The 25,774-nt window shown below is 37.8% G+C and overlaps 1 protein-coding gene across 1 annotated transcript in view; it reads right to left on the reverse strand.

Annotated features, from left to right (window-relative positions):
• gtpbp10 (GTP-binding protein 10 (putative)) overlaps positions 1-23,435 on the reverse strand; it is a 70,010-nt gene extending 46,575 nt beyond the window's left edge. The window contains exons 1-4 of the mRNA XM_028817143.2: positions 23,271-23,435; positions 15,060-15,253; positions 1,907-1,998; positions 617-761 (exon numbers count right to left, since the gene is read on the reverse strand). Coding sequence (XP_028672976.1) covers positions 617-761; positions 1,907-1,998; positions 15,060-15,253; positions 23,271-23,303 — 464 coding nt within the window. The 5' untranslated portion in view covers positions 23,304-23,435. The remainder of the gene's footprint in view (positions 1-616; positions 762-1,906; positions 1,999-15,059; positions 15,254-23,270) is intronic.
• Between the last annotated feature and the right edge of the window lie 2,339 nt (positions 23,436-25,774).

Genomic DNA, 25,774 nt, shown 5'->3' on the forward strand with positions numbered 1-25,774 from the left:
TCTATATGTGTATTGGTTAGGGCCAACAGTGGGTAGAAGAGCAACCTTGATGTACCTGAGGAACAGTTCTTCCAGACACTATCATTACTGGTGTTAATAGTACTGGCCTGTGATCACTGAGGCAGGTTACTGCAGTCTGCTTTGGAACTGGAGGTATGGTAGTGACAGTGCACTATGATACAGATTGATTGAAGACATTTGTAAATACTCCACAGCACAGCCTCTAAGAATGCAACCTGGGACACCATCTGGGCTAGCCACTTTCCTTATATTGATATCACGGAATGTGTGTATAACATCAGCAGACTGTATATTGAGCATATGGCTGTTGGTATCTGAAGCTGGAATGGTGGTCATGACAGTTCCTGGTCTCTCCACAACATGGCATCCAAAGAAGTGGTTAAGCTGCTCGGACAATGAGGAACTGCTGTTACCAGTGGCTGAATTGGTATTATTGTTTTGTTTAGTGATGTCAAATATACCTTGCCATTCTTGGCGGGGGTCTGAATTGTCAAAACAGTGTTCATTTTTCTGCTTGTAAGCTGCTTTGGCATTTCGAATAAGGATAAAACTTAATAATAATGCAATTGTACAAAACAAACATGGAATGACTTACCCCACCAGGCCCACATCTGCAATGAGCTTCAGATCCAGCCGGATAATATTTGTATCACCTTTAGCAGGCAGAAAATCAGACAAAAAACTTCCTCCAGAACCACCACGTGCAACAAGCACCCTCTCTCCACCTTTATTTAATTCTCCTTAAAACATGAACAAAATTTTAAAAATTTAGAAAATGTACATGTTGGATAACTTCCATTAATTTGAAAGTGAGAGCTTTTGATTTTATTTATTTATTGTATTCGACAGTTATTTTTGTTTATGAAGTATTTTAATAGCAACTCATTCAAAAATAAGTGATAATATAATGTATTAGTACAGTACATAAGATATATTTTACAATAGGGCTGTCCAAATGCTAAAAATCGCCAGCTTCGATACAATACTAAGTATTCAAATTAGACATCATTTTCAATACTAAGTATAATATTTACTGTAACTCAGATATTTTTAAACAAGTTGCAAATGTATGCATTCAAATATTTTCATTGATGAAACCATAATATTTTCAGTCTATCAAAACCACTACCAAGGATTCTTGGCATAATATTTTTACCTTGGAATGTAGTGTTCGCTTTTCTAAAAACACAATTGGACCTATATTTGCCAAATCCCAAATTTCTACTTATCTTTCCAAAGGGCACTGTTCCAGGACTCAGGATGGTCACCTGGATGCATTTTGGTAAATATCAGGACAGCAATCCTGATTTTATCTAGAGGCTGTGGTTTTCATTTTACTACTGTGCTATATATGTCATTTTTTCCCTCCCAATAGGACAATGACCCTTTGCCAGGACAGCAGAGACCCGAAGATCCTTCAGTGTTATTTAGGATATCTTTCTAAAAAAAAATGTTACCTCTTTCTTTTTGGGAGATTTAGTTAGAAATTGAAACATTTTGACAAAATGCTCAAACTGTGGCTTTTCAGAAACCCAAAACTTTATAAATGTTTTGTTAATATCTACCAGAATGGAAAGGGTTACAATTTTCCCAGTTTTTAGGGACTGCTTTTGAACATGGCATGATATGTTACTAAAACCTGTGTGCCAACATGCTCTCTTTGGTGGACAGAGTACGAAATAAAAAAAAAAAAAAAAAAAAAAAAAAGTTGAACCAGCTCAAAACAATGGTGCCTTATTTCTATTTGTCCCTCATGTATGCAGTGCTGAATTCTAAAAAAACTAGACACATTTCTAATGATTGCAGTACACTTAACATAAAGGTCAAAAAATAACTGTATAACCATCATTAAAACATTTTAAAGAGTACAATTTAGTTTACCTACCAAGCACCTTTCCATCATCTGTGGTCACAGAAACACCAGTTGGAACATGTAACTCATAATCTTTTCCTTTATCACCTTTTAAACAATGTATGCTGAAAAAGGAAAGTAAGAAAGTACAGCAATTAGAGAGAAAATCCTGGTACAGCAGACATTCTAAACCTGACTTATTAACACTAGAGGTATACAGAGGTTTTCCTGTACTAGATTATAAATTATTTCAAATATTATATGCTCTGTATTCTATAAGAAAAAAAGAAAAAATACATGTCAAATTATCTACAAACTTTGCTAATAATTTACTCATGTGGTTTTCTGGATAGTCACACTGCGAGAAAATAGTAGTAAAACCATAATATTAGGAAGTTAATTACAGCAACAGAATGCACAGAGTAGTACAATGTCTGCTCTTATAGCTTTCTTTTAGATTTATTTTTAACCATTACCTATTTTAACATATCAAGGCAATTTTTCTATATAACCTCTGGTGTACTAAAGAAATAATCTCAGACGCAGTGCTGGGCAATATAGCCAAAAATGTTATATATTTATCCATATTAATAGATATCAAGAATTAAATTGCCTGAAGTTCAATATTAAATTGGAACTAGCCAACCTGTGGCGTAGCATACGCCGCATAGTTATGTATTGATGGGTGAACACTTCCTGAACGACACAGTTGTCCAAATGGAGTAGGTTTGAGGATACCACTGTGAGTGAATGAAAAGATGGACCTCTGGAGAGAGCAACATACAATTGTCCGTGACTGAAAGCGGATTGTCTATGACGATGGAGGCCATGCTGGTGAAACTTACTTCATCGGTAGGGATAAGTTTCAGCACTTGTTCATTAAGGTGTAGCGAGTCTTCGTTGTTGACGCTTAATATAGCTTGCGTACGGAGTTGTTCCGGAGTCACAGTTAAGAAACACTTTTTTAATGTCTTTTAAGCACAGGGAAAAAAATTAACATGTGAAACATCCGTAATGTAATAAGCCACCAAGAAAAGTAACATTGCAATAATGCACGCTACGACCCGATCGCTGTAAACAGAAGTGAAAACAAAATCGAGCCCGGTGCATTCTTTATCTGCCTTCTGTGCCTTGTAGCACAATGGTAGTGTTGCTGCTTTGCAGTAAGGAGACTGTGGAAGATTTTGGGTTTGCTTTCCAGGTCCTCCCTGTGTGGATACGGCTTTGAATACTGAAAACACAGGTATATCAATGTAATGAAGTATTATTATTCTTATGCGTCCAGCCCTCTCTCTCTCTACGTGTTCCTGCAGGCATACGCCACATAATTACTTATTGATGGCTGAACACTTCCGTAAAGACACAGTTGTCTAAAAGGGGTGGGTTTGAGGATACAACAGTAAGTGAATGAAAAGATGGAACTCTGGAGAGAGCAACATACAACTGTCCGTGACTGAAAACTGGTTTTGGCAGATACATGCATATCTTTTTGAAAGTTTGGCCCTGTGCCTTGTTAATTGTCATCGCAAAGGCCAATCTAACAGGAAATTGTCTTCATGTAAAAGTAAAAGGCAAATTATCCGCAACAAACTGTTTTACACACTGCATACCAACCCGCGTCGTAGTATACGCCACATAATCACGCTGCTTTTTTAATGTTTTTTAAGCAGATGGAAAAAATGAACATTTGCAAAATCCGTAACGCTGCTTTCAGTAAGTACAATGCTCACGCGTTTAATTTGTCAGCCACTTTTTGCCAGCCGTCTTTTCTGGTTTGGGCTGCTTTGCAGTGTTACCGCTTATGCAAATTAAATCTTGAAATCCTTCGAATAACTAATTAACTAACTAACTAACAAACCCACACAGCTTGTGTGAAAAAAATGCGCCCGTACTTTCATCATTTTGTTGCAGCCTATCAAAGACTTGCTGATCATGTTTTCTAGACTCAATATACACTGGCTTCTCACTCAGCGCGGGCATTCATCTCGGATTATTACATCCAGCTAGACTAATCTGCTACACGGCTGCGTTTGAAAAACCAACTTATCCCAGATGAGTTTCACCGGCATTAATGATTAGGAATCCGGTTGGAACAAAACCCTGCAGCCACAGGGGTTCACCAGGACCGAGTTTGGGAAACACTGCTGAACACAGATGAAACCAACTCAGGTGAGGAGCTGGGGCGGGCAAAGTAGTTGCAGCTATTGATTATTCAGTGTTGTTTGCCTGGGTGTCTGATCTGCTCGACAGGATCAGAAATAAAAGGAAAACAATGCGAAGTCAATGTCACAGATGTTCCTGTGGTATTGCGGGTCCACAGCTCCCCTTCAAAAGGCCATTTTTAAATAAATAATCACTGCGCTCACAGCATATCGAGGGGCGTGGAAGTGTGGCTGAAACAGTTTCCGGGTGGAGTCATGCTGCGGGCGTTTCTCCCCTGTGCAGTGTGCGAGCGAGTGAGGAGAGAGAGAAAGCCGGTATGTTAGAGTGAGCGAGAGCAGGCTCGAAGGCAATGTTACAGGTGTTCCTGTGGTATAGCGGGTCTACAGCTCCCCTTCAAAGGGCCATTTTTAATCAAGCGACTGACAGTAGTGGAGTCAGGCACAGAGAAGGTCAGTTGCTGAGAGAGCGTCTCGACTGTTGCAGGGCCTGCATCGGTGAAGCAGGCGAGACGCTAATGAAAAAGAGGCACAGGGCTTATTGGTGTTTAAAGACTGCTTCCTTCATTGTGTTTTATCCACAGTTTTAAAGGATTGTTTTGAGGATCCCATGGGATACCCCTCGCAAACTGCTTTACACGCTGCATACAGCGATTCACATCCGCGAGAAACATGCCTCTATGAACAGTCAACGTGGCTCAGAGGTGCATGTGGACTCTAGCACAGACGAACATAAATGATGCCATGTTTTCTGAGTCGTCGAGTCCGAGTTGGTGGGCGTGGCTCTGCAAGTTGTCGTCATATCCAATGGTCTTAGAGTTGGTTGGCGTGGCTCCGTCCTGCGTGCGCCATGGGTGTCTTACTTGGCGGCGGCTTAGTGAATTATATATAGATAATATTTTGAAAACAGAAGGTGTACTATTCTGAAATATACATTACTAAAAAACTTTTGAGAACAGAACATCAGCAAATATAAATAAAAAAGCAAATAAAAATCTAGATTTTGAAGACTTTTTTGGCAATTGCTAGACAGGAGTTGTACTTGATTAGAATAATGTGAGTGCAAACAATAAAAGAGGTACAATACAGTCATATTAACCCCTCTTAATTCTTTGGATTTTTGTTTATCATTGGCTGAGCTTTCAAAGTAGCAACTTCCTTTTAATATATGACATGCCTTACAGAAACAGTAGTATTTCAGCAGTGACATTAAGTTTATGGGATTAACAGAAAATATGCAATATGCATCATAACAAAATTAGACAGGAGCATAGATTTGGGCACCCCAACAGAGATATTACATCAATACTTATTTGAGCCTCCTTTTGCATATATAACAGCCTCTAGATGACTCCTATAGCCTTTGATGAGTGTCTGGATTCTGGATGGAGGTATTTTTGACCATCATTCCATACAAAATCTCTCCAGTTCAGTTAAATTTGATGGCTGCCGAGCATGGACAGCCTGCATCAAATCATCCCATAGATTTTCAATGATATTCAAGTCAGGGGACTGTGACCGCCATTCCAGAACATTGTACTTCTCCCTCTGCATGAATGCCTTTGTAGATTTCGAACTGTGTTTTGGGTCTTTGTCTTGTTGGAACATCCAACCCCTGCGTAACTTCAACTTTGTGACTGTTGCTTGAACATTATCTTGAAGAATTTGTTGATATTGGGTTGAATTCATCTGACCCTCGACTTTAACAAGGGCCCTAGTCCCTGAACTAGCAACACAGCCCCACAGCATGATGGAACCTTCACCAAATTGGACAGTAGGTAGCAGGTGTTTTTCTTGTAATGTGGTGTTCTTCTTCCGCCATGCAAAGCACTTTTTGTTATGACCAAATAACTCAATTTTTGTCTTATCAGTCCAAAGCACTTTGTTCCAAAATGAATCTGGCTTGTCTAAATGAGCATTTGCATACAACAAATGACTCCGTTTGTGGCGTGCAGAAAGGGCTTCTTTCTCATCACCCTGCCATACAGATGTTCTTTGTGCAAATTGCGCTGAATTGTAGAACGATGTACAGATACACCATCTGCAACAAGAGGTGATCTGTGGGTTGTCTGTAACCATTCTCACAATCCTGCGCATATGCCGCTCCTGTATTTTTCTTGACCTGCCAGACCTGGGTTTAACAGCAACTGCGCCTGTGGCCTTCCATTTCCTGATTACATTCCTTACAGTTGAAACTGACAGTTTAAACCTCGGAGATAGCTTTTTGTAACCTTCCCATACTGAACAATCTTTGTTTTCAGATCTTTTGAGAGTTGCTTTGAAGATCCCATGCTGTCACTCTTCAGAGGAGAGTCAAAGGGAAGCACAACTTGCAATTGACCACCTTAAATACCTTATCTCATGATTAGACACACCTATCTATGAAGTTCAAGGCTTAACGAGCTAATCCAACCAATTTGGTGTTGCAAGTAATCAGTATTGAGCAGTTACATGCATTCAAATCAGCAAAATTACAAGGGGACCCAAATTTTTGCACAGCCAGTTTTTCACATTTGATTTAATTTCATACAACTAAATATTTCTATAATCTCATTTCATATGACTGCTTCAGTAAAAATCACTGGTCAACAAGCATTTTGCTACTGGGATTCTTTCACCTGTACTTTAACAAATTTCACCTGCTGACTCCAAATCTGAAAACCGTTTTCGTCCAGCACATCCCATTTTTTAGTTATGATGTTCCAGGTCTTGGACAATTAGGGTGACTGGGCAGTAAAGGTGATGTGTTTCAGCACTTAAGAAAAGTTTGGTCAGAAGAAAAGTGAAGCCAAAATTAAGGAAGGTGTTTTTGTTGGCCCTGAAATCCGTGAACTGATGCTTGACGATGAATTCAAAAGGAAACTGAAGCCAACTGAATCGGCACCCTCATTCGTGCAGGTTGTCCAGAATTTTCTTGACAGTCACAGAGCAGAGAATTATGCTGAGCTTGTGGAGAACACGCTGAAAATATATTTATTAGCTTGCGGGAGCCAGAATGTCACTGAAGATGCATTTTTTACATTCTTATCTCGACTTTTTTCCACCAAATCTAAGCGATGTCAGATTAGCATGGGGAAAGATTTTATCAAGATACAAAGGTGATGGAAAACATATCAGGGAAAATTTACTCAGAGCATGATGGGTGACTACTGTTGGTTCATGCAAAGAGAGATGGATGTGCAGTACAAGCACAAAAGCAATTGCTTCAGACAATTTTGAGCACACTGACCTCACTTTTATCATCTTCTGGTTTATTTTCAGAATAAACACATTCAAACAATTTTGGTGGAAAACTCTAGATATTGTGTTGATATATTGATATTCAAAAGTGTCAAACGGCAGTGATGTGTATCTCAAAAATCTGATGTGCTAGCTTAATTCTGATTTCATATATGAAATCAGTGTAAAAAAACTTAAGGAGGTGGTCTAAAGTTCCCAGTAGCAAACAAAAAATATTTTTTGTAGACCAGTGAAATCTTTGTTTTGGAAAACACCCCAGTACTCAGATGTTCCTAGAAAATGAGACATACCACTGTTATCTTTTTTTGTTGAAAGTAAATTATTATGCAGGCTGAGAGGGGTTCCCAAACTTTTTCATATGACTGTATATTAGCTGCATACAGTGAAGAACAGTGTTATTGTTTCATTTACCCAGTTAGGGACACACTGGCACAACGTGACCAAAAGAGCCATCTGGTAACAGATGATTTGTGAATGTTCTCCTGAAATGGACAGTATAGCCAAAAATAGTTAAAATGAGAAAAAAAAGCATTTTTTGGATGGTAGTAATTACAGCAAAATACAGTAAATTGGGTGTTACTGTAAAATAAAGATTACCTTTGAATTGAAATAAAAAGCAAAACAATGAATAAAGACCAAAATGTATAATCTTAAGCAAATAAATGAAAATGAATACATATGTGAACAAACAAAACTGAACAAACAAGTGATGTGATATTCACACACTTACATACAGTGGCATTTAAAAGTTTAGAATCCTCAGAAATTACTGCTTTTGATACTTTTTAATCAGGGTACCTTTACCCTGATTTAAAAATACAGTCAAGACATTTTTAATGTTTAAAAAGGTTATTACTGCTTGAAATATTTGTAATTTCTCATTTCACATGACTGCAAATCCTCATTTTCAGTAGCCTTTACTCTAAGATCCTAATAGTAAACTGTTAGCCCATCCTTAATTATCTATGTTTAGATGCCAATTGGTTATTAGACAGACCCCTGTAATTGTAACAGAACTGTTGAAAACGTATTTTGTTCAATAAACTATCTTCCCTCAGGTTGCTAGATCCTGGCATTCCACAAGTTTAATTCTCATGTAAAAAATGTCAAAAAGGAAATAGTTTTCTTAAGGAATAAATCACTCGACTGTTTTTTCACAAAGTGAAGTTTATTTCATGTGATAGATTGCCAAGAAACTAAAGACTTTATAGAAAGGTGTCTGCTACTGTCTTCAAAGAACAGGGCAAACTTTGGGTATGCCAGGATAGGAAAAGAAGTAGGAGTTCCAGATACACAACTGCACCAAAGGATAAATAAAATCAATCTATAGTTTTGAGAAGCAAATGCATTACAAATCCTCAGTAGGCTGCATCCTTTTAAATAGTACACACCAAATAAAATTATCACCATCTGCAACACTGAAATGATGACTCCAGGAACCTGGCTATAGATGAAGAGTTTCAAAGAAAAGTCCATATCTGAAACAAAGCAAATAAAATCCACCATCTAATAAGTAATTTCAAGCTAATAGCTATTTGCAACATTAGTAATGCCATGGGTTGGCACCCTGCCCGGGATTGGTTCCCTGCCTTGTGCCCTGTGTTGGCTGGGATTGGCTCCAGCAGACCCCCGTGACCCTGTGTTCGGATTCAGCGGGTTGGAAAATGGATGGATGGAGTAATGCCATGGCTACATTTCTCAAGTTACAAGTACATTGATATAAAAAAAAAAAAAAAAAAGTATATTTCTGTGGTGCTGAGGTGTCACCCGTTGCATGGCCACACTTGGTCCTAATCTGGATTCTGAGTTGGTTTGTCGTGTGGTGGGTGCAGCAATGCGCTGTATCAGCGCATGCTCCTAACCTCCTCCTCCGGGACATTGCAAAATTTATAAATTAGTGTAAATTTCCTTAGAAATATTTAATCTAACACTTCCTTTAAATTAAGTTGGAGAATCAAATTTAAAAAATGTGAATTACCACACCTTTTAATCACCTGATACACTACAGCAATTAACTATCATTTCTCTGTTGCTAGCTTGTTACTCTAAAAGGCCACGTAGACAGTACTAGACCCTTACTTGTTTGGCTGCATGTGTGCTTAACTCAAATTTCTGTTACCTAACTCTGGCTGTATGTGCATGTGGGCTAAAATGAAGACCTACTGTACCTTGCTATGGAAGTTAAGTTTATTCTTGCTATATAGCATATAAACTATTGACGAATAAACTCTCAGGTTAAAGTAACTTGAGTGTTATTGCTCTCTTGATGTATACATTTTTAAATTTGTTTAGATTTTACACTTTGCTGCTTTGGGCAGACTCTGGCAATACTTCAGCCAAAGATATAACAGAACACGGTGTAGATTAATTAGAAATGTGCATGGCCAAGGGCAGCTATAAAAAAAAAAAAAAAAGTTCATATATCATTGAAAAGGCCCTTAAAATCATGATTAACTTCATTAAATTGATACACAAGATCAGCCATATGGTATCAACCCTCCATCATAATTGATAAGTGAAGAATCCAGTGAGCTGAAGTTTATTTGTTGTGATGTTTCAGTTTTAGCATGCAATAAGCAGTAAGTAAGCTGCATTACACTTGAGTGACTGTAAAAGAACCTGAGGAAACATTTACAAACAAAAATAACAGGATAAACATATAATAAAAACAAATATAGATTTATCAGCAGATGTCACCACATGATGATTTCTGACAAAGCATTTTACAGAATTCATCTGGAACATACATGCATTTAATTATTAATTACTGTATCTATTTTAAAAAAATTCTGCTGGTCTTACACAACCTTCCTTGATATTTCACGGAGAAAATGCGATTTTAATAGATGGGAAAGGACTTTAGTATTTACGTAGGCGAGATGAAATCTTTACAAAGCAAGCAGAAGTGAGTGGGGGAATCCCATGCAGGCCTCTAGACCAGTGTTTCCCAACCTATTTTGAGCCACGGCACATATTTTACATTAGAAAAATCCCACAGCGCACCACCAAACAAAAATGTCACAAAAAGTATATGTAATGAAATATAATGATCTTTTAGTTTCAATTTACTCACAATTTAAAAAGTTTAGTCGAACACAACGCTGATATACATGCAGGAATTGAAGAAAGACACACACTAAGATCTTCAACAGCTCTGAGTCTTTCTCTTTTTTAGTTTTTATAGCAGTCATGCTTGAAAAGCCAAGCTCACATAGGTAGGTTGTGGAAAATGACAGCAGGGCTGAAATAGCTCTGCTTGCCAGAATGGGGAACTCCTTGGCGCAGTCAGCCAAAAACTGTCCAAAGGTAGATCGGCAAAGCTCAGCTTTAAATCACGATTTTCTCTCAGTACAGTTATTTTCTCCTGCAAAATCATGTCCTTTCCAACTGCGGTTGAGCTATATGGGTTCCAAACCCAGTGAAGGCAATCGGTGAAAACTGAAGGGAAATAAAATGGCAACTTCTGTTCAAGAGTTTTCAAATGCTTGCCTATTGTCTCACACAGTGCAGCAATGTTGATACCTTGCCATTTCTGGCTGTGTGGGAACATGTCAAGGTTGGCACTTTCCACATGTTGTTGCCAGAGCTGCACCGTTGAACGAAATCCATTTATTTTATCTGCACTTATGAGCAGGTTTTCGTTTTCGGCCTTGCATCCGTGTGTTCAGGTCATTTAAATGTTGAAATCTCTCTGCCAGATATGCCAGTCTTACACACCACTCATCATTTGAAAGCAACTTAGCCTCATTACACCTCTCATTTATCAAAACCACTTTTCGTTACTCCCGCAGCTCATACACACAGGCAAAAACTTTGCCACTGGACAATCACCGGACCTCCGTATGCAGCAATAGCACTTTATGCTCCACTCCCATTTCCTCACACAATGATGCAAACATGCGACTTTTCACAGGTCTCGTCTTCACAAAGTTTTTAATGCGCACAGCATCGTCCAATACAGGAGCTAGAGTCTGCTGGTAATGTCTTGGCAACGATTGCCTCACAGTGCAGAAAACAATGCGTCCCAATAACATCTGGATGTTGCTCTTTCACTCTGCTTACAAATCCTTTGGTGCACCCGAACATGGTGGCTGCTCCATCAGTGCAAACACTTATGCAATTTTCCCACTTAAGTCCTCCTTGTTCAAGGTACTTTGACACAACTTGAAAAATTTCCTTTCCTGTTGTTCTTTCTGGCAATTCCTTGCAAAACAGGAAGTTTTCTCTGATGGTGTCTCAGTCTACAAAGTGTACATTTGCCAAAACTTGTGCATGTCCACCGATACCCGTAGATTCATCGAGTTGCAATGCAAATTTTTCACTGACGTGCAACTTTTCCAAAATGATCCTTTCAATGTCTGCAGACATGTCATCAATACGTCTGGCAATTGTATTATTTGAGAGAGGGACTTGGGCTATTTCTTTAAGATCGCCAGGGCTGAGCATCTCATTTATAATGATTTTGCAGGCAGGTAGTATTAATGTGTCTGCCACAATGTGTAGCTGTTTTGATTTGGCAATGAGTTCGGCAACTTGGTAGCTAGCTTTGAGAGCTCTCTCGTTTGTCTTTGTGGTTTTTCCTCACTAAAGCTGCCCGTTTCTTAGTCTGTTCACAACGTTGAATAAAATAGTCTGTTCTTGTTTTGAAGTGACTGGTGTTTTGTTTGGAGATGGCGTTTAAGTTTGCTAGGAACCATGGCACAGTTGGCCAGCTTTTCCCCTCATACTAAGCACAACGGAATCAGCTTGGTTGGTTCCCCGATAAAAGTAAATCCAAAGGAAAGATAACTTTCATTGTATTGTCTTGAGCTCACCTTTTTTGCTTTCTTCTGATCACTACTCATACTAGGGCCTTCATCTGGGTCACAATTTTCTCCAGAACCCAGTTCGAATTGTGTACTTTTTCTTTTCAGATATTTATCCATCGCTATCACTGCTGTCACAGCCGAAGCATCACTAATTCTTTTATTGAATGGCAACATGTAGATACACAGATTAATTAGCCATCTGCTGCCAGCTAGTGGAAGAGTATTTAATTAAGACAAATTATTTGCAGTAAATAATTTTCAGACCAATTAAGAGAAACTGGATAATTTTCCATGGTACACCTGATGATCTCTCACGGCACACTAATGTGCCGCGGCACAGTGGTTGGGAATCACTGCTCTAGACCACTGTTTGTTGTAGACTGTAGAGCCCTATACAAAAGAAATTTGATCCATGGAATTTGAATCAAAAAATATATTATAAATATATGTATATACAGTAATCCCTCGCTACTTCGCGGTTCACTTTTCGCGGATTCACGACTTCACGGATTTTATATGTAAGCATATCTAAATATATAAACACAGATTTTTTGCTGCTTCGCAGGTTTCTGCGGACAATGGGTCTTTTTACTTGCTTCCTCAGTTGGTTTGCCCAGTTGATTTCATACAAGAGATGCTGTTGGCGAATGGTTGAGAAGCTACCCAATCAGAGCACGCAGTTAAGTTCCTGTGTGCTGCTGATTGGCTCAGCGACGGAGTGTTGCATTAACCAGGAAGTCTCATCTCACTCATTCATCATTAACGTGCTAATGCTTCAGGGGCCGTGTCCAAGCACCAACAGAAGATGCAAATGATTGCAGAAAAGGTAAAAGTTTTGGATATGTTGAAGGAAGGGAACAGCTACACCGCTGCAGGACATCGATTCTTTTTATTTAAAAAGGAGGAAAAGCATATAAGATCTACGGCCGCAGTGTCCTTTAACCAGGGTGCAAAACGAGTTGCAAGTGGACGTGATAAGGCAGTAGTCTGGATGGAATCTGCTTTAGGAATCTTTGCAACAAGGTCGACAACGTCATGACCGCCTACAAGCTTCTACGTGTACTTCGCTATACAGTAAGTGTAAACTTATCTACCGATTTCATATTGCTTAGCAGTTGTCCCTGTTTTTAATAGAGTAAACTGTGGGTTGTAAACAATACAGGGAGGGTTTAAAAACGTCCAAATACACGTTAAATAATTAAATAAAGTGTCCCTACTTCGCGGAAATTCAGTTATCGCGGTCGGCCTTGGAACCTATCTCCCGCGATAAGTGAGGGATTACTGTACAGTGTATAATTATGAAAAAATAAAGCTGTTTTAGACATAAATGACAAAGATGTGCTTACACTGTATGACACAAATAATATATGGAGTAAAGTTTGGTCAACATAGCCTTAATGAAGATGTCATACAGTATTTAGCTTATTTTGATAATTGTCGTTGCAGTAACAGTCAAAAAGTCTACTTTCATATAAGCATGTAGGAGAAAACTGTAGTAGGATCTTAAATGCTTATTGACCTAAAAGTCTATATTCACAATTATTTTTTTTTTCCTATCGAGTAGTAAACTAGTTCCCAAATTTTTAATGTCTGAAGAAAAACAATCCAACATATATTTTTATAAGTTGATATATCATTCTTTACTTGTTCATTAAAATTAAATGAATCCAAAATACACAAAAAAACATTCTCAAGTCTTGACATTCAGGAAAATAGTATTCAAATTTAACTAATGATATTTTCATACATGAGTGATTACAATACGTCTTAGTTGGTTAAAATTGTAATCTCTTCTCTGTCTCATTTAATTTGTCAGTAAATTTCTTTGGATACAAAGAATCAAAAGTAAGTTTTAAAGTTATGAAAATTTAATTTTCTTCTTTGGGCCTTCTATTTTATTAGACAAGTTAAACTTATACAAAAGATGAAAGTATGCAATTTAGGTATGTGTACAAGCCTTAAGTTTTACTCTGTTGGCCATGCGCGCTCGCTCTCTCTCTCTCTCTCTCTCAGAGGTGGGGGTTGACTTGGTTTTTTTTTTTTCCCAATCCTGTTATTTGTAAAAAATGATTGATTTGTATGAATGATTACAATAAAATTAATAAAAAATAAAAATAAAAAAAAAAAGATGAAAGTATGTCTGCAAAGTAACAATTTCATGTTCTGAGCCCCACAAGGTCACAGTTTTGCTTGTTGGGGAAATATTTCTGCTCTCAGATCTTCACAACGTCTTTTTAAAAAACTGCTCCAGTGAAAGTAAGCAACCATCAACATGTAAGTATAATTACAATTCTAACTTTAGTTTCTTACACATATTAATAAAAAAAATGGAAATATGTCCAGTTTAGTTATTGAGCACAACTAGATGCATAATGAAAAAATACAACACTGCATACACCAAATGATAGAAATGTTTAGTAACTTTCATGACAGAATTCAGTACTTTTTGCTTTCTGGTTTGGGTGAGCTCAGGTCAGTGCAGCAAGAGATGCAATCAGTGTTCATCAAATTCTGCTTATTCGTTTATCGTCACAAATTTTTCCAGTAGTTACAGCTCATACAAGGCATTATGACTGATAGCTCAAGGAACTGCTTTAAGGTTTCATGGAACCCTAGGTTTCCCCGGAACACAGTTTAAAAAATCATTCATTAAAAAAATAACCTACCACACCTGAAAAGTTTTGGTCACAGCGGGTCAGACCCTATTCCAGAAGCACTGCAGGCAAGGAACTTGCACTCGCACACAATACTACTCTGTCATAAAAGGCCAGTTTTCGACCACTCATCAATTAACCTAGAACACATACTGTATCTTTACACAAATTGAAAAACCCAGAGTACTTCAATAAAAACCCCCATGCAATATTGGAAGAAAGTGCAGACTTTATGAGGTAGATGAAAGGAGACTAAATTAGTTGGTTTACCTGGATCTTAATCACACAATGGAAAGGAAAATCTTCTAAATAAAGATTTTCTTACCTACTGTTTGCGCCAGTGCCAGCAACAAATCGTTTTGTAGAATATTTGTCATTTATTTTTTTCAGAGAGCTGCCAGCTTTAGCAACAACCCAAACATCGCCTCCTTTTCCTCCTTGTCCTCCTAGTCGAGGCAATCCCATTCCACCAGAGCCACCACGTACATAGACTCTGAGGTTATCCACAAAATTCCCATACTGTGACAAGAAAAACATGAAAAAGAATAATTAATCCTTATATGAGAGTTAATCTTGCACAAAATTAAATGTTAACATTTTGCAGTTGAAAACATTACTTACAATATTTATTTATTTACAATAAAGTGTGCACCCTCTTTTAAACCATAGTATATAAAACAATGAAATTAACTTACATTCATCTAATTTTCATGACATTACATACATCTAAACCTATGTGATAAAAAACCTAATGAAAAAGTAAAATCTGTTACTTATTCAGACAACAAAAACCAGCTTTATTAAACTATACACTCTATGTGTAAAATACATCTGTCTGTCTGTACATGCCCTATACAACCCAACACCCTTCGATCAATCTGGAACAAATTTTGCATAGTTGCTCTCTAAGGCCGGAGTTATACTTCACGCGATGTGACGCATGCTTCAGCGGACGCTCCTGCTACGCAAGTGTTGAAGTGTTTATACTTGCGCGCATACTTTACGTAAATCTGGAGGAATCCGCCAGGTGGCAGTGCGAGATACTATCACGGTGAGAACATGTTCGGCTTCTCTGTGTTGTGAATTGCCTAGAACACCCATTAAATTCCGATGACACCTTTCCGCAATATCACTGAAAAGGATGTTTATTGATTAAATCCAGGGATGTGTCCATTCCAGCAAGCATTGGGCACGAGTGAGAAATAATCCCTGGACGATGCCTCGGCTCATCGCAAGATGAATACAAGCACACACATACACTAGCATCATTTTAGCAGCACCAAATCCCCAAATCTGCATATCTTTGGAAGGAAACTGGAGCACACTGAGGAAACCCAGCAGGAAAACGTGTAAACTCCAGGCAGGAAATACCAGCGACGTGACTCCCTGCAAGACAGCAGCGCTAACGCTCCGCCACTGTGTCACCCCATGTGTGTAATTATAATAAAAATAATTCTTTGCATTTATATAGCGTTTTTCTCACTACTCAAAGCACTCAGCAATTGCAGGTTAAGGGCCTTGCTGAAGGGCCCAACAGAGCAGAGTCCCTTTTGGCATTTACAGGATTCAAACCAGCAACCTTCTGATTGCTAGTGCATATGCCTAGCCTCAGAGCCACCACTCTGTCCTATTAACATTATTCATTATTTAAAAGAAATTACCGATTTATCTGTAAAATGTAATATACATACTTTAATGCTTTTCATCATGAAAGTGATATCTAGTATAAATCTAAGGATTCTATATGTGCAGAGAGTTGGGATATCATACATTTAATGTGCGCGGAGTGACGATCTATTGCCGGCGATTCGCTGCTGTCAGGAGCAGAGGAAGCCCTAGAAAAAAAGGCGGCACAGTATGTGAGAATTTTAAAATGTATCGTGTCATTACGATCGGGAATATGCAACGCTTGAATATAAAAGCACCACAAATACATCTGTATGTCGGCATTTTGCTTCACCACATCAAACCATTTATCAAATATCGAAGCGCGCACACCGATCTCGTAGGATCCGCAAAGCGGCTTTCTGTCACATGTAGATAGTAAACAGAGACACTGACGTCACATTCCAACTTTTAGCACACTGTGCCCCCCGACTTTTTGCTGGTACTGCCACTCGCGCACGCGTCGCGTTAATTTCTGAGGACCTGCTCAGAGGACGCATCAAATGAACACTCAGAACGCGTTACCTGATTGGGGAAGGTAATGAAGCCCTGTATATTAAGATGTGAGGTGATGTTATCAAGTATAAAAGACAACAAATTGTTCAATTCTTACTCTGTGTAATCAACTATAAACAGAAGAGCATGTATTATTAGGGTGCATGGTGTATAAATGACAACAAGGTCAACATTTTAAATCCCTGGACATGGGTAAATTGACATTAGATCAATCACTAAGGTATGGAGATGGGTATAAACTGATTCATAGATCCATAATCAGTTATTTAAAAACTATAAGGTTATTTGAGAGCATTTAATTGGAAATACAGGTATCTGGGTCATAGTCTTTTTTTTTTTTTTAATTTATCCTCCTTTCTGCATCATACTCCAGTCCAGTAGATGGAGGTAACACACCTTAAGTTGGTTTGACAACCGCCATTAAACAAAAGAAGATTCTCACTCCATGGACTGAGTCATTTGTGCATAACTCTGTCCAAATAAAGAAATGTTCTGCATTGTTGTCTGGGTTCCGTGAATGCCGTCTTTGAAAATGAAGGGAACGTTTTTTCCATGGCAAATACTGAATCATTTGCAGTAAATAAGGCAATGATGTAAACACCCTGAACTGAAGGTTAAATATACCTTCACAAGATACAGAAATATTTTTAGCACACAAGACTAAAAGGGTACACAGCGGTAAAACAAGTTATAATACTACACTGCGCAGGAATCAGTGAAATAAAACCAGATTAGGTGTTATAATTATTAAGATTAATTAGAGATAATTAACTGGCAGCGGCAGTATTTCAAACTAAATTAACATGTTAGTATTTATGCAAATCATTTTTTCCCATTAATGGTCACAGAATTGGTGGAATTTATTAATTTTATAATTTCAGATGTGAACCTTATGGTGTTGCACTACAAACACTAAATGTTGCACATTAAGTGATAAAATAACACAGGGACCTGTGCAACCAATGAATGTGGAAAGCTGGATGTCTCCACCCTTAGAGATAAAAATCATCATTTGAGCAAACCCTGAAAAAAGGAGGCAGGGAGAACAACCACAGGAGCTTTTCTCCAGAACTGCTACCTTCACCTATAAAGAAAGCAACACTTCCTTCATTGTTCTTTCTCAATTAGTCATGCACTCCCTTTTGGGTAAAAGTTTCTTGATTTGTTGGGCTTGTTGCAGGTTTTGCTCATGTTTTGTTTGCTGCTTAAAAAAAATCTAAGAACAACATGAATGCATTTATCTTTACCAGTATAATTAGTTTGCACTTTACAACCCTTTCTTTAAATAGTAATACATTTTATTAAATAGTGCCTTTCCCAAGCACACACTACTTAAAAAGGTAATAATCACACCAGACTTCAAAGACAGAAATAATTAGGGATTTCAGTTGATTAATTGTATTTATTAAGAACACAATTACGTTTTCAGGAGAATGTGCCATTCAGCCTATCATACCTTGTCAACTCTTATTCAACTGATGCTTCAAAAATATTGCTCAATCTGAAGGTCACAAAAGTTTTATTTTTAACTATAAAACAGAAAATATAAGAAATCAGGAAGGTAGCTAATTAAGGAGTGCCAGTTACGTGCAAAAATGAGAATGTTGAGATGGATGTGTGGAGTTACAAAAGGACAGAATAAGAAATGTGACTATCAGAGGTACAACAAAAGTGGCAGAGAGGTCTAAGAAAGTACAGGAAAGAAGGTTAAAGTGGTAAGGACATATGATGAGGAGAGACAATGAAGATTTGGGCAAAAGAGTGATGAGAACTGAAGTATAGAGGAAGAGAAAGTGAAGGAGGCCAAAGTGGAGGTGGATGGATAAAGAAAAAGAAGATCTGAAGGAAAAAAGTTTGACTGGTGATGAGTTGCAAGTCCAAGCTGTTTAGAGAAGGTTGATTAAGTGCATCGACCCCACACAAATGTGGGAAAAGATGAAGTGGAAGAAGTTAACTGCAAAACACAGTTCCAATAACTGCTGATAAACAGGGTTTCAACCAGACAATCTATGCAAAGACAACGTAGGGCAGTGAGATGCTACTCAAGTATTTCTAAAGCAGGAACACTTATGGATAATCAAATTCATTTATGATAATTCATCTGGAGGAGAAGAAAGTTTTTTTTTATTAAACACATAAAATTTAAAACCAAGTATAATAGAGGGTTTCAGGAAAAATGGCATTAATTATATACAGTACAACATATACAAGCACACACACACTCAATGAATATGTCTGTTCAGTTTTGCCTCCAGAATTGTATTAATTCTTTAAGTCATGGATTCAACAAGTTGCCGGAAACACTCCTAAGAGATTCTGATCCGTGCCTATTTGATAGTATCACACATTTCCTATAGATTTTAGGGCCACACATTTATGCTGTGAAACACTAATGATGTTATACTGGATTGTGACCTTGGGACAGGAGAGGCCATTACACTAAACAGAAGGCTGGAACCAACCTGAGAAGATTTGTGCTTTGTGACAAGGTACTGTACATACTCCTTTTTGAGATATATGGGTGAAAAATGGTTTGGACTGTGGCCATAAAGTACACATGCGCAACAATAGTACTTTGGTACATTGTGACATTCAAATGATGCCCAAATGGTAATAAGAGGTCTAAATTGTACCAAGAAAAATTATACTGCCATCAACAGAATATACAACTGAAACAGGACAGGACAAATCAATGAATTTTTGCAGATTATTTCAAATTCTGTTTCTTCCATCAGTATGCTGCAGCTGACCAGACATCACTTTTCAGTCTCCTGTTTTGACAATGGCATTCCCCACTGTAGCTTTGCCTTACGTTCCTTAGTTTACAGGATTGGAACCCTGTACAGGCTTCTCTGTAGCACATCCACTTCCAGTACAAAGTGCTGTGAGCTGAGACATGCCATTATTACAACCACCACTGTAAACATCTGTTATTTGTTATTTATGGGCTTTCTTTTAGTTACAATAGGGATGCCTGGAAATTACTTACTAAAGGGATAAGTGTCTGTGTTCGTCCGGATGCCAGACCTCTGTCATTCCAAAAAGCTGCTGCATCAAACATTTTCAGTAATATATTGCATTTTTTCATTCTAATAGATGGCGCATCACACATTTGTAGAAATGCATTTTATTATTACAAATGTTTGTGATGCACCATTTGTTGGCATGACATATGCAATGCTTTATACTACTACATGCGTTACAAAATACATTCCAATAGATGGTGCATGGAAGTCTACATTGATCACTTAGATTTCAACCCATCTTAGAAGGGTACCACAGCTAGTAATTAAACAGAGTGAAAAGGGCACTTTCCACTTGTATGTACACTTTCCTCATTGTCAGAAAGAAAACGTGAAAATATGAACTTTGGGCAGATTATATATTTAAGCACTTGAAAAAAACAGCTTGATTGGTTCTCACTAATAGTCACTGGATTCTACTTTCAAAATTATTCTTCATCGCTGTAATGTATCAAAAGAGTTTTGAAAGTATAACTACATCAGAACCATTCCTTCTGAATATTTCTCAAGGAGCCGTTTTAAAATTGTTCTAAATAATTTGTAAGAGAGGAATATCCTTTCTAAACCTGTTATTTACGACAGTTTTCACACTTAATATTGCTTTCATACAAATTCTATTTATTTCTGACAGTATAAACTAAACTATTAGTCTAATAATTCTTCTTTTTCTTCAGGCTGTTCCCGTTAGGGGTTGCCACAGCGGATCAACTTCTTCCAGATCTTTCTGTCCTCTGTATCTTGCTCTGTCACACCCATCACCTGCATGTCCTCTCTTACCACATCCATAAAACTTCTCTTAGGCCTTCCTCTTTTCCTCTTCCCTGGCAGCTCTATCCTTAACATCCTTCTCCCAATATACCCAGCACCTCTTCTCTGCACATGTCCAAACCAACGCAATCTCACCTCTCTGTCTCCCAACCGTCCAACTTGAGCTGACCCTCTAATGCACTCATTTCTAATCCTATCCATCCTCGTCACACCCAATGCAAACCTTAGCATCTTTAACTCTGCTACCTCCAAGCGCTGTATCTTGCTTTCTGGTCAGTGTCACCGTCTCCAACCCATATAACATAGCTGCTCTCACTACCGTCCTGTAGACCTTCCCTTTCACTGTTGCTGATACCCATCTGTCACAAATTACTCCTGACATTCTTCTCCACCCATTCCACCAGTAATCAAGGTTAATTATTATTTCACCTAATGGTCTTGCTCCGACAAGACAGGAGGGTTTTGTTTGAAAAATATCTTTGATTTGATACAAGAAAGCATATTTTTATTGGTGGAGATGTTTGGCACTGTCTTTTTGAAATAAATATGCTGTATTGATAGCACAAAAATATCCTGTTACACAGCTTATTAAATTAAGCTTATCTAGTGCATGTAGGCCTTCCAACCAGCAGGGAAAAACTTGGGGGTTGGTGGAAGAAATGGCACTCTGGCCACCATAAAAAAAACTTCTACTGTTCCACTCCATCTGAACTAGTGTGGTGCTGAGGTGTCACCTATTGCACGGCTGCACTCTTTCCTAATCTGGGATCCTTTGTTGCTTTGTTGTGTTGTGGGTGCCACAATGCGCTGTATCAGCGCATGCTCCTAACCTCTCCTCCTCCTAGTACATAATCATGCATTGTAAAGGATATTGTAGTAGGTGGAAGAAACAATCAACATTGCTGTGCGTTAATTTTTTTATTTTATTTTATTTATAGGGGCACTTTACATTAGCAGTAAATCTCAAAGTGCAACATAAAAAGTTAAAGGCAAGGCAAGGCAAGATAAAAACAGAGACAAATCAACAATAATTATAGCATTCTTGTTAATAAGCTTTCCTAAATACGAAAGTCTTAAGCTGTTTTTTTTTTTTTTTTTTTTTTTTAAAAAACAGCCCACAATCTGCTGTGTTCTTAGGCTCTCTGGTAAGGCATTCCAGAGCCGCGGAGCAGCGGCTGCAAAGGCTAGGTCACCCATTGTATGAAGTTTGGTCAAAGGTGTGTTATATATAAGTGTATTGATTTAAATGCATTCAATATACATAGATTGAAATTAAAATTGTACTGGTTATACTGTAAATTAAGCAAACAAATGTATGTTTAGAAATACTCAGCTTATTATAAAAGCAATCCTGTTCATTTATGTAGTACTGTAAATGAAATAAAGGGTTTGACTGAAGGTAAACAACAGCCACAGCTGTAACAGGCAAGCAAATAAAAATGAAGAGAACTATGGTTTTATGTTCTAGTGGGGACGAAAATGCAAAAGGCAAGCAGGATTTATTTTAACTAACATACTTAATTTGCACTTTGTTATTTTCATTATTTAAGTAAATATTTTTTACAGCAATTTATTTTTTCATAAAAAAAAAAAAAAACGCAGAATTACAAAATGACCGTCACATCCTATAATAACTAACTCAGTGTAGCAGTATAGGTGACAAAGCAAACGACCAGCGAGATCAGCAAGGCCTGCATGTAGTACATCTCACTTGCTTGGTACAGAAGCGATTAATGCAGAGTCGCGTCGCCTGTTGAACAGATTAAAAGACTAACGAATGTGTCCTGCAGTGAACTGGCATCCCACGCTGAGCTGGTATATACTTTGTGTCCTGTGCTACCATAACAATTGTGGGTTGTATAAGCCCTGTGAGACAGAGGGATATTAACATTCAGATTCCACAAATGAAACGCACAAGCACATGCTATTTTTGTCGGTACCTGAATAAGTGAAATAGAAAATTGGACCAACAAATTTGTGGTCGTTTAAGTCGGTACTACCTCATGGCAGAAGTTAAGCCAGTTAGGACTAAGCGGTCTCCTTTGTACAACTAATACGAAACAAAACTGGAATTCACGAAAAATGTAGAGAATTAGTGCATATGTCACTGCTTTTGGACTCCTTAGGTCAATGCCAGTCCTAAACCTCCTAACATTCGTTTATGTATTTTATAATCCGCTTGCCTTGTAGAAAGAAGCATACGACCATAACTCAAACTCAACATTCATAACTGTGAGTTTAAACATACCTTACTATTACAAACGTTGTCCCCACAAGTAAATTGCCAAGTTTTAGTAGAGATACCTGTGACCTATGCCACCTTCACAAGTTTCTAGGGAACAGCAACCTTTAAGCAATATCTAAGATTTTTACCTGTTCCGAAGATTTCACACTTTAAAAAACTGCACCGGAATTACACAAAGGGGGATCTTACTACAAGAGGAAACTCAAAAACATATTTGTTTCGAGGTTCAATCAACTAGCACGACCCATTAAAAGGCTACACGCAGTCACACTGCTACAAATGTGCGAACACCTCGTCCAATGTCTTTATTTCTACTAACCTTCTTTAGCAGTGCTCTGCTGAAGCAAACCATGTTTCTCCAAACACATAGAAATACGTCAATTTTTAGGTACAACTTATGTTATTAAAAGAAGCAAACCAACGCATCACTTCTCAAAGTATTATCATGCAGGCGTCTTCTTCTCAAACAGGAAGTTGTCTGCAAATTGAAAGCCTATTGGTCATTACGATCGTCAATCTTAACGAATAAACCAATTATCTTCCAGGATTGATGAGAGGCGGGTTAGTTCGTTTAAAGGCGCAGGTATTACAAATCACGAAATTCTCTCAAGTGGCTTAACTAGAATTAATTTCTGCTGAGAATGCAAAACATCATTTTGGTCTTCATTTTAATTTCTTCGATTAATACGTTTTAAAACGCTTAGTTATTTAACACTTTAACGGCTGCATTCACAACTTTTATGTGCTTCTCGTTTTGTCGATCACCTGCTAATGAACAATAAAATGCACTTCGTTGTAGTGGTCTATATTTATTTACTTGTTTAATTTTTTGGTATAGAATCTGTCAGACCTGAATCAGTATAAAGAATAAATAAAATGTGTTCTACTCCATATTGTAAAGTACTTAAATGATATTTTTCAGAAAGTCAAGATTTGCAGGATAGAATCGAGTACCTGTTTTATCCACAGCAGGATTTGGCTTCTATTTAGGAAATTGGTCCAGGAAAAAGTCTGGGGTTACTGTGATTCTCCTTGACTAACGCTTAGGATTCCCCGAGGTAAAGTTTCGAAAGACTAATCATTTTTAAAGGTAAATATCGGTGTAGTGTACATATAAGTGTATAAATCTTTACCAGGGTTAAAAAGGATACAAATCGTGGTTGGTTAAATGTGAATAAACATTTATTCACATATGCTGCATATGTAATACTGTATACTTGAAAATAATATTTTGATATACGTACTGTATCTTAACATTATTTTTTGGATGTATTAGTTGATAAGCTGTGCTTAGTTATGTGGCCTGTCTTTAACAATCCATTTTGTATAATCCATCCATCCATCCATCCATTTTCCAACCCGCTGAATCCGAACACAGGGTCACGGGGGTCTGCTGGAGCCAATCCCAGCCAACACAGGGCACAAGGCAATAAAGAGTTTAACTATTTTAAAATAATACAGAATAGCCTAATGTGCCTTAAGACACTTTCCTGACTACGAATCTTTCGTACTGAAACTGAAAGGTAACTTTGCTATTGGGAATGATGTTACAGAATATCAAATTAAACTTTTTTTTTTTTTGGTGCCACATTAGGTTCAACTCCAGCCATGGTTTGTGCCTACCTTGTAGCGCTGGTACAATAGGAAGTGACATCCTTATGATCATTGGATTGGATTGAGAGGCTCTGAAAATGGGCTCTATCCTGGGTCCGCTTATCTTCTCAATCTACATGCTTCCGTTAGGTCAGATTATCTCAGGGCACAACGTGAGCTACCACAGCTATGCTGATGACAAACAGCTGTACTTATCAATAGCACCTGATGACCCCGATTCTCTTGATTCACTAACACAATGTCTTTCTTGTATTTCTGAATAGATGAATAGTAATTTTCTCAAGCTAAATAAAGACAAAACTGAAATTTTAGTGATTGGCAATAATAGATACAATGAGGGTATCAGAAATAAACTTGATGCATTAGGATTAAAAGTCAAGAAGGAGGTAAAAACCTTAGGCGTAACTGTTGACTGTAATCTGAACTTTAAATCGCATATTCATCAGACCACTAGGACAGCATTTTTTCACTTAAGAAACATAGCAAAAGTTAGACCTCTTATATCACTGAAAGATGCTGAGAAATTAGTTCACGCTTTTGTTTTCAGTCAACTAGGTTACTGTAACACACTCCTCTCAGGACTACCCAAAAAAGACATAAATCGTTTGCAACTAGTGCAGAATGCAGCTGCTAGAATCCTAACTAGGAAAAGAAAATCAAGCACATTTCTCCAGTTTTGATGTCACTACACTGGTTACCTGTGTCATTCAGAATTGACTTTAAAATTCTGCTTATGGTTTATAAAGCCCTAAATAATCTCGCCCCATTTTATATACCGGAATGTCTGACACCCTATATTCCAAATCATAACCTTAGATCCTCAAATGAGCTTAGAATTCCAAGAGCAAAACTTAAAAGAAGTGATGAGGCGGCCTTCTGCTGTTATGCACCTAAAATCTGGAATAGCCTGCCAATAGGAATTCGCCAGGCTAATACAGTGGAGCACTTTAAAAAACTGCTGAAAACACATTATTTTAACATGGCCTTCTCATAACTTCACTTTAATTTAATCCTGATACTCTGTATATTCAATTCATTATAATAACTATTCATGGTGGCTCTAAAATCCATACTAACCCCTACTCTCTCTTCTGTTTCTTTTTCCGGTTTCTTTGTGGTGGCGGCCTGCGCCACCACCATCTACTCAAAGCACCGTGATGTTCCAACATTGATGGATTAAAAGCCAGAAGTCTGCATGGCCATCATCAT

The sequence above is a fragment of the Erpetoichthys calabaricus genome, chromosome 13, assembly GCF_900747795.2.
Source record: "Erpetoichthys calabaricus chromosome 13, fErpCal1.3, whole genome shotgun sequence".
NCBI lineage: Eukaryota > Metazoa > Chordata > Cladistia > Polypteriformes > Polypteridae > Erpetoichthys > Erpetoichthys calabaricus.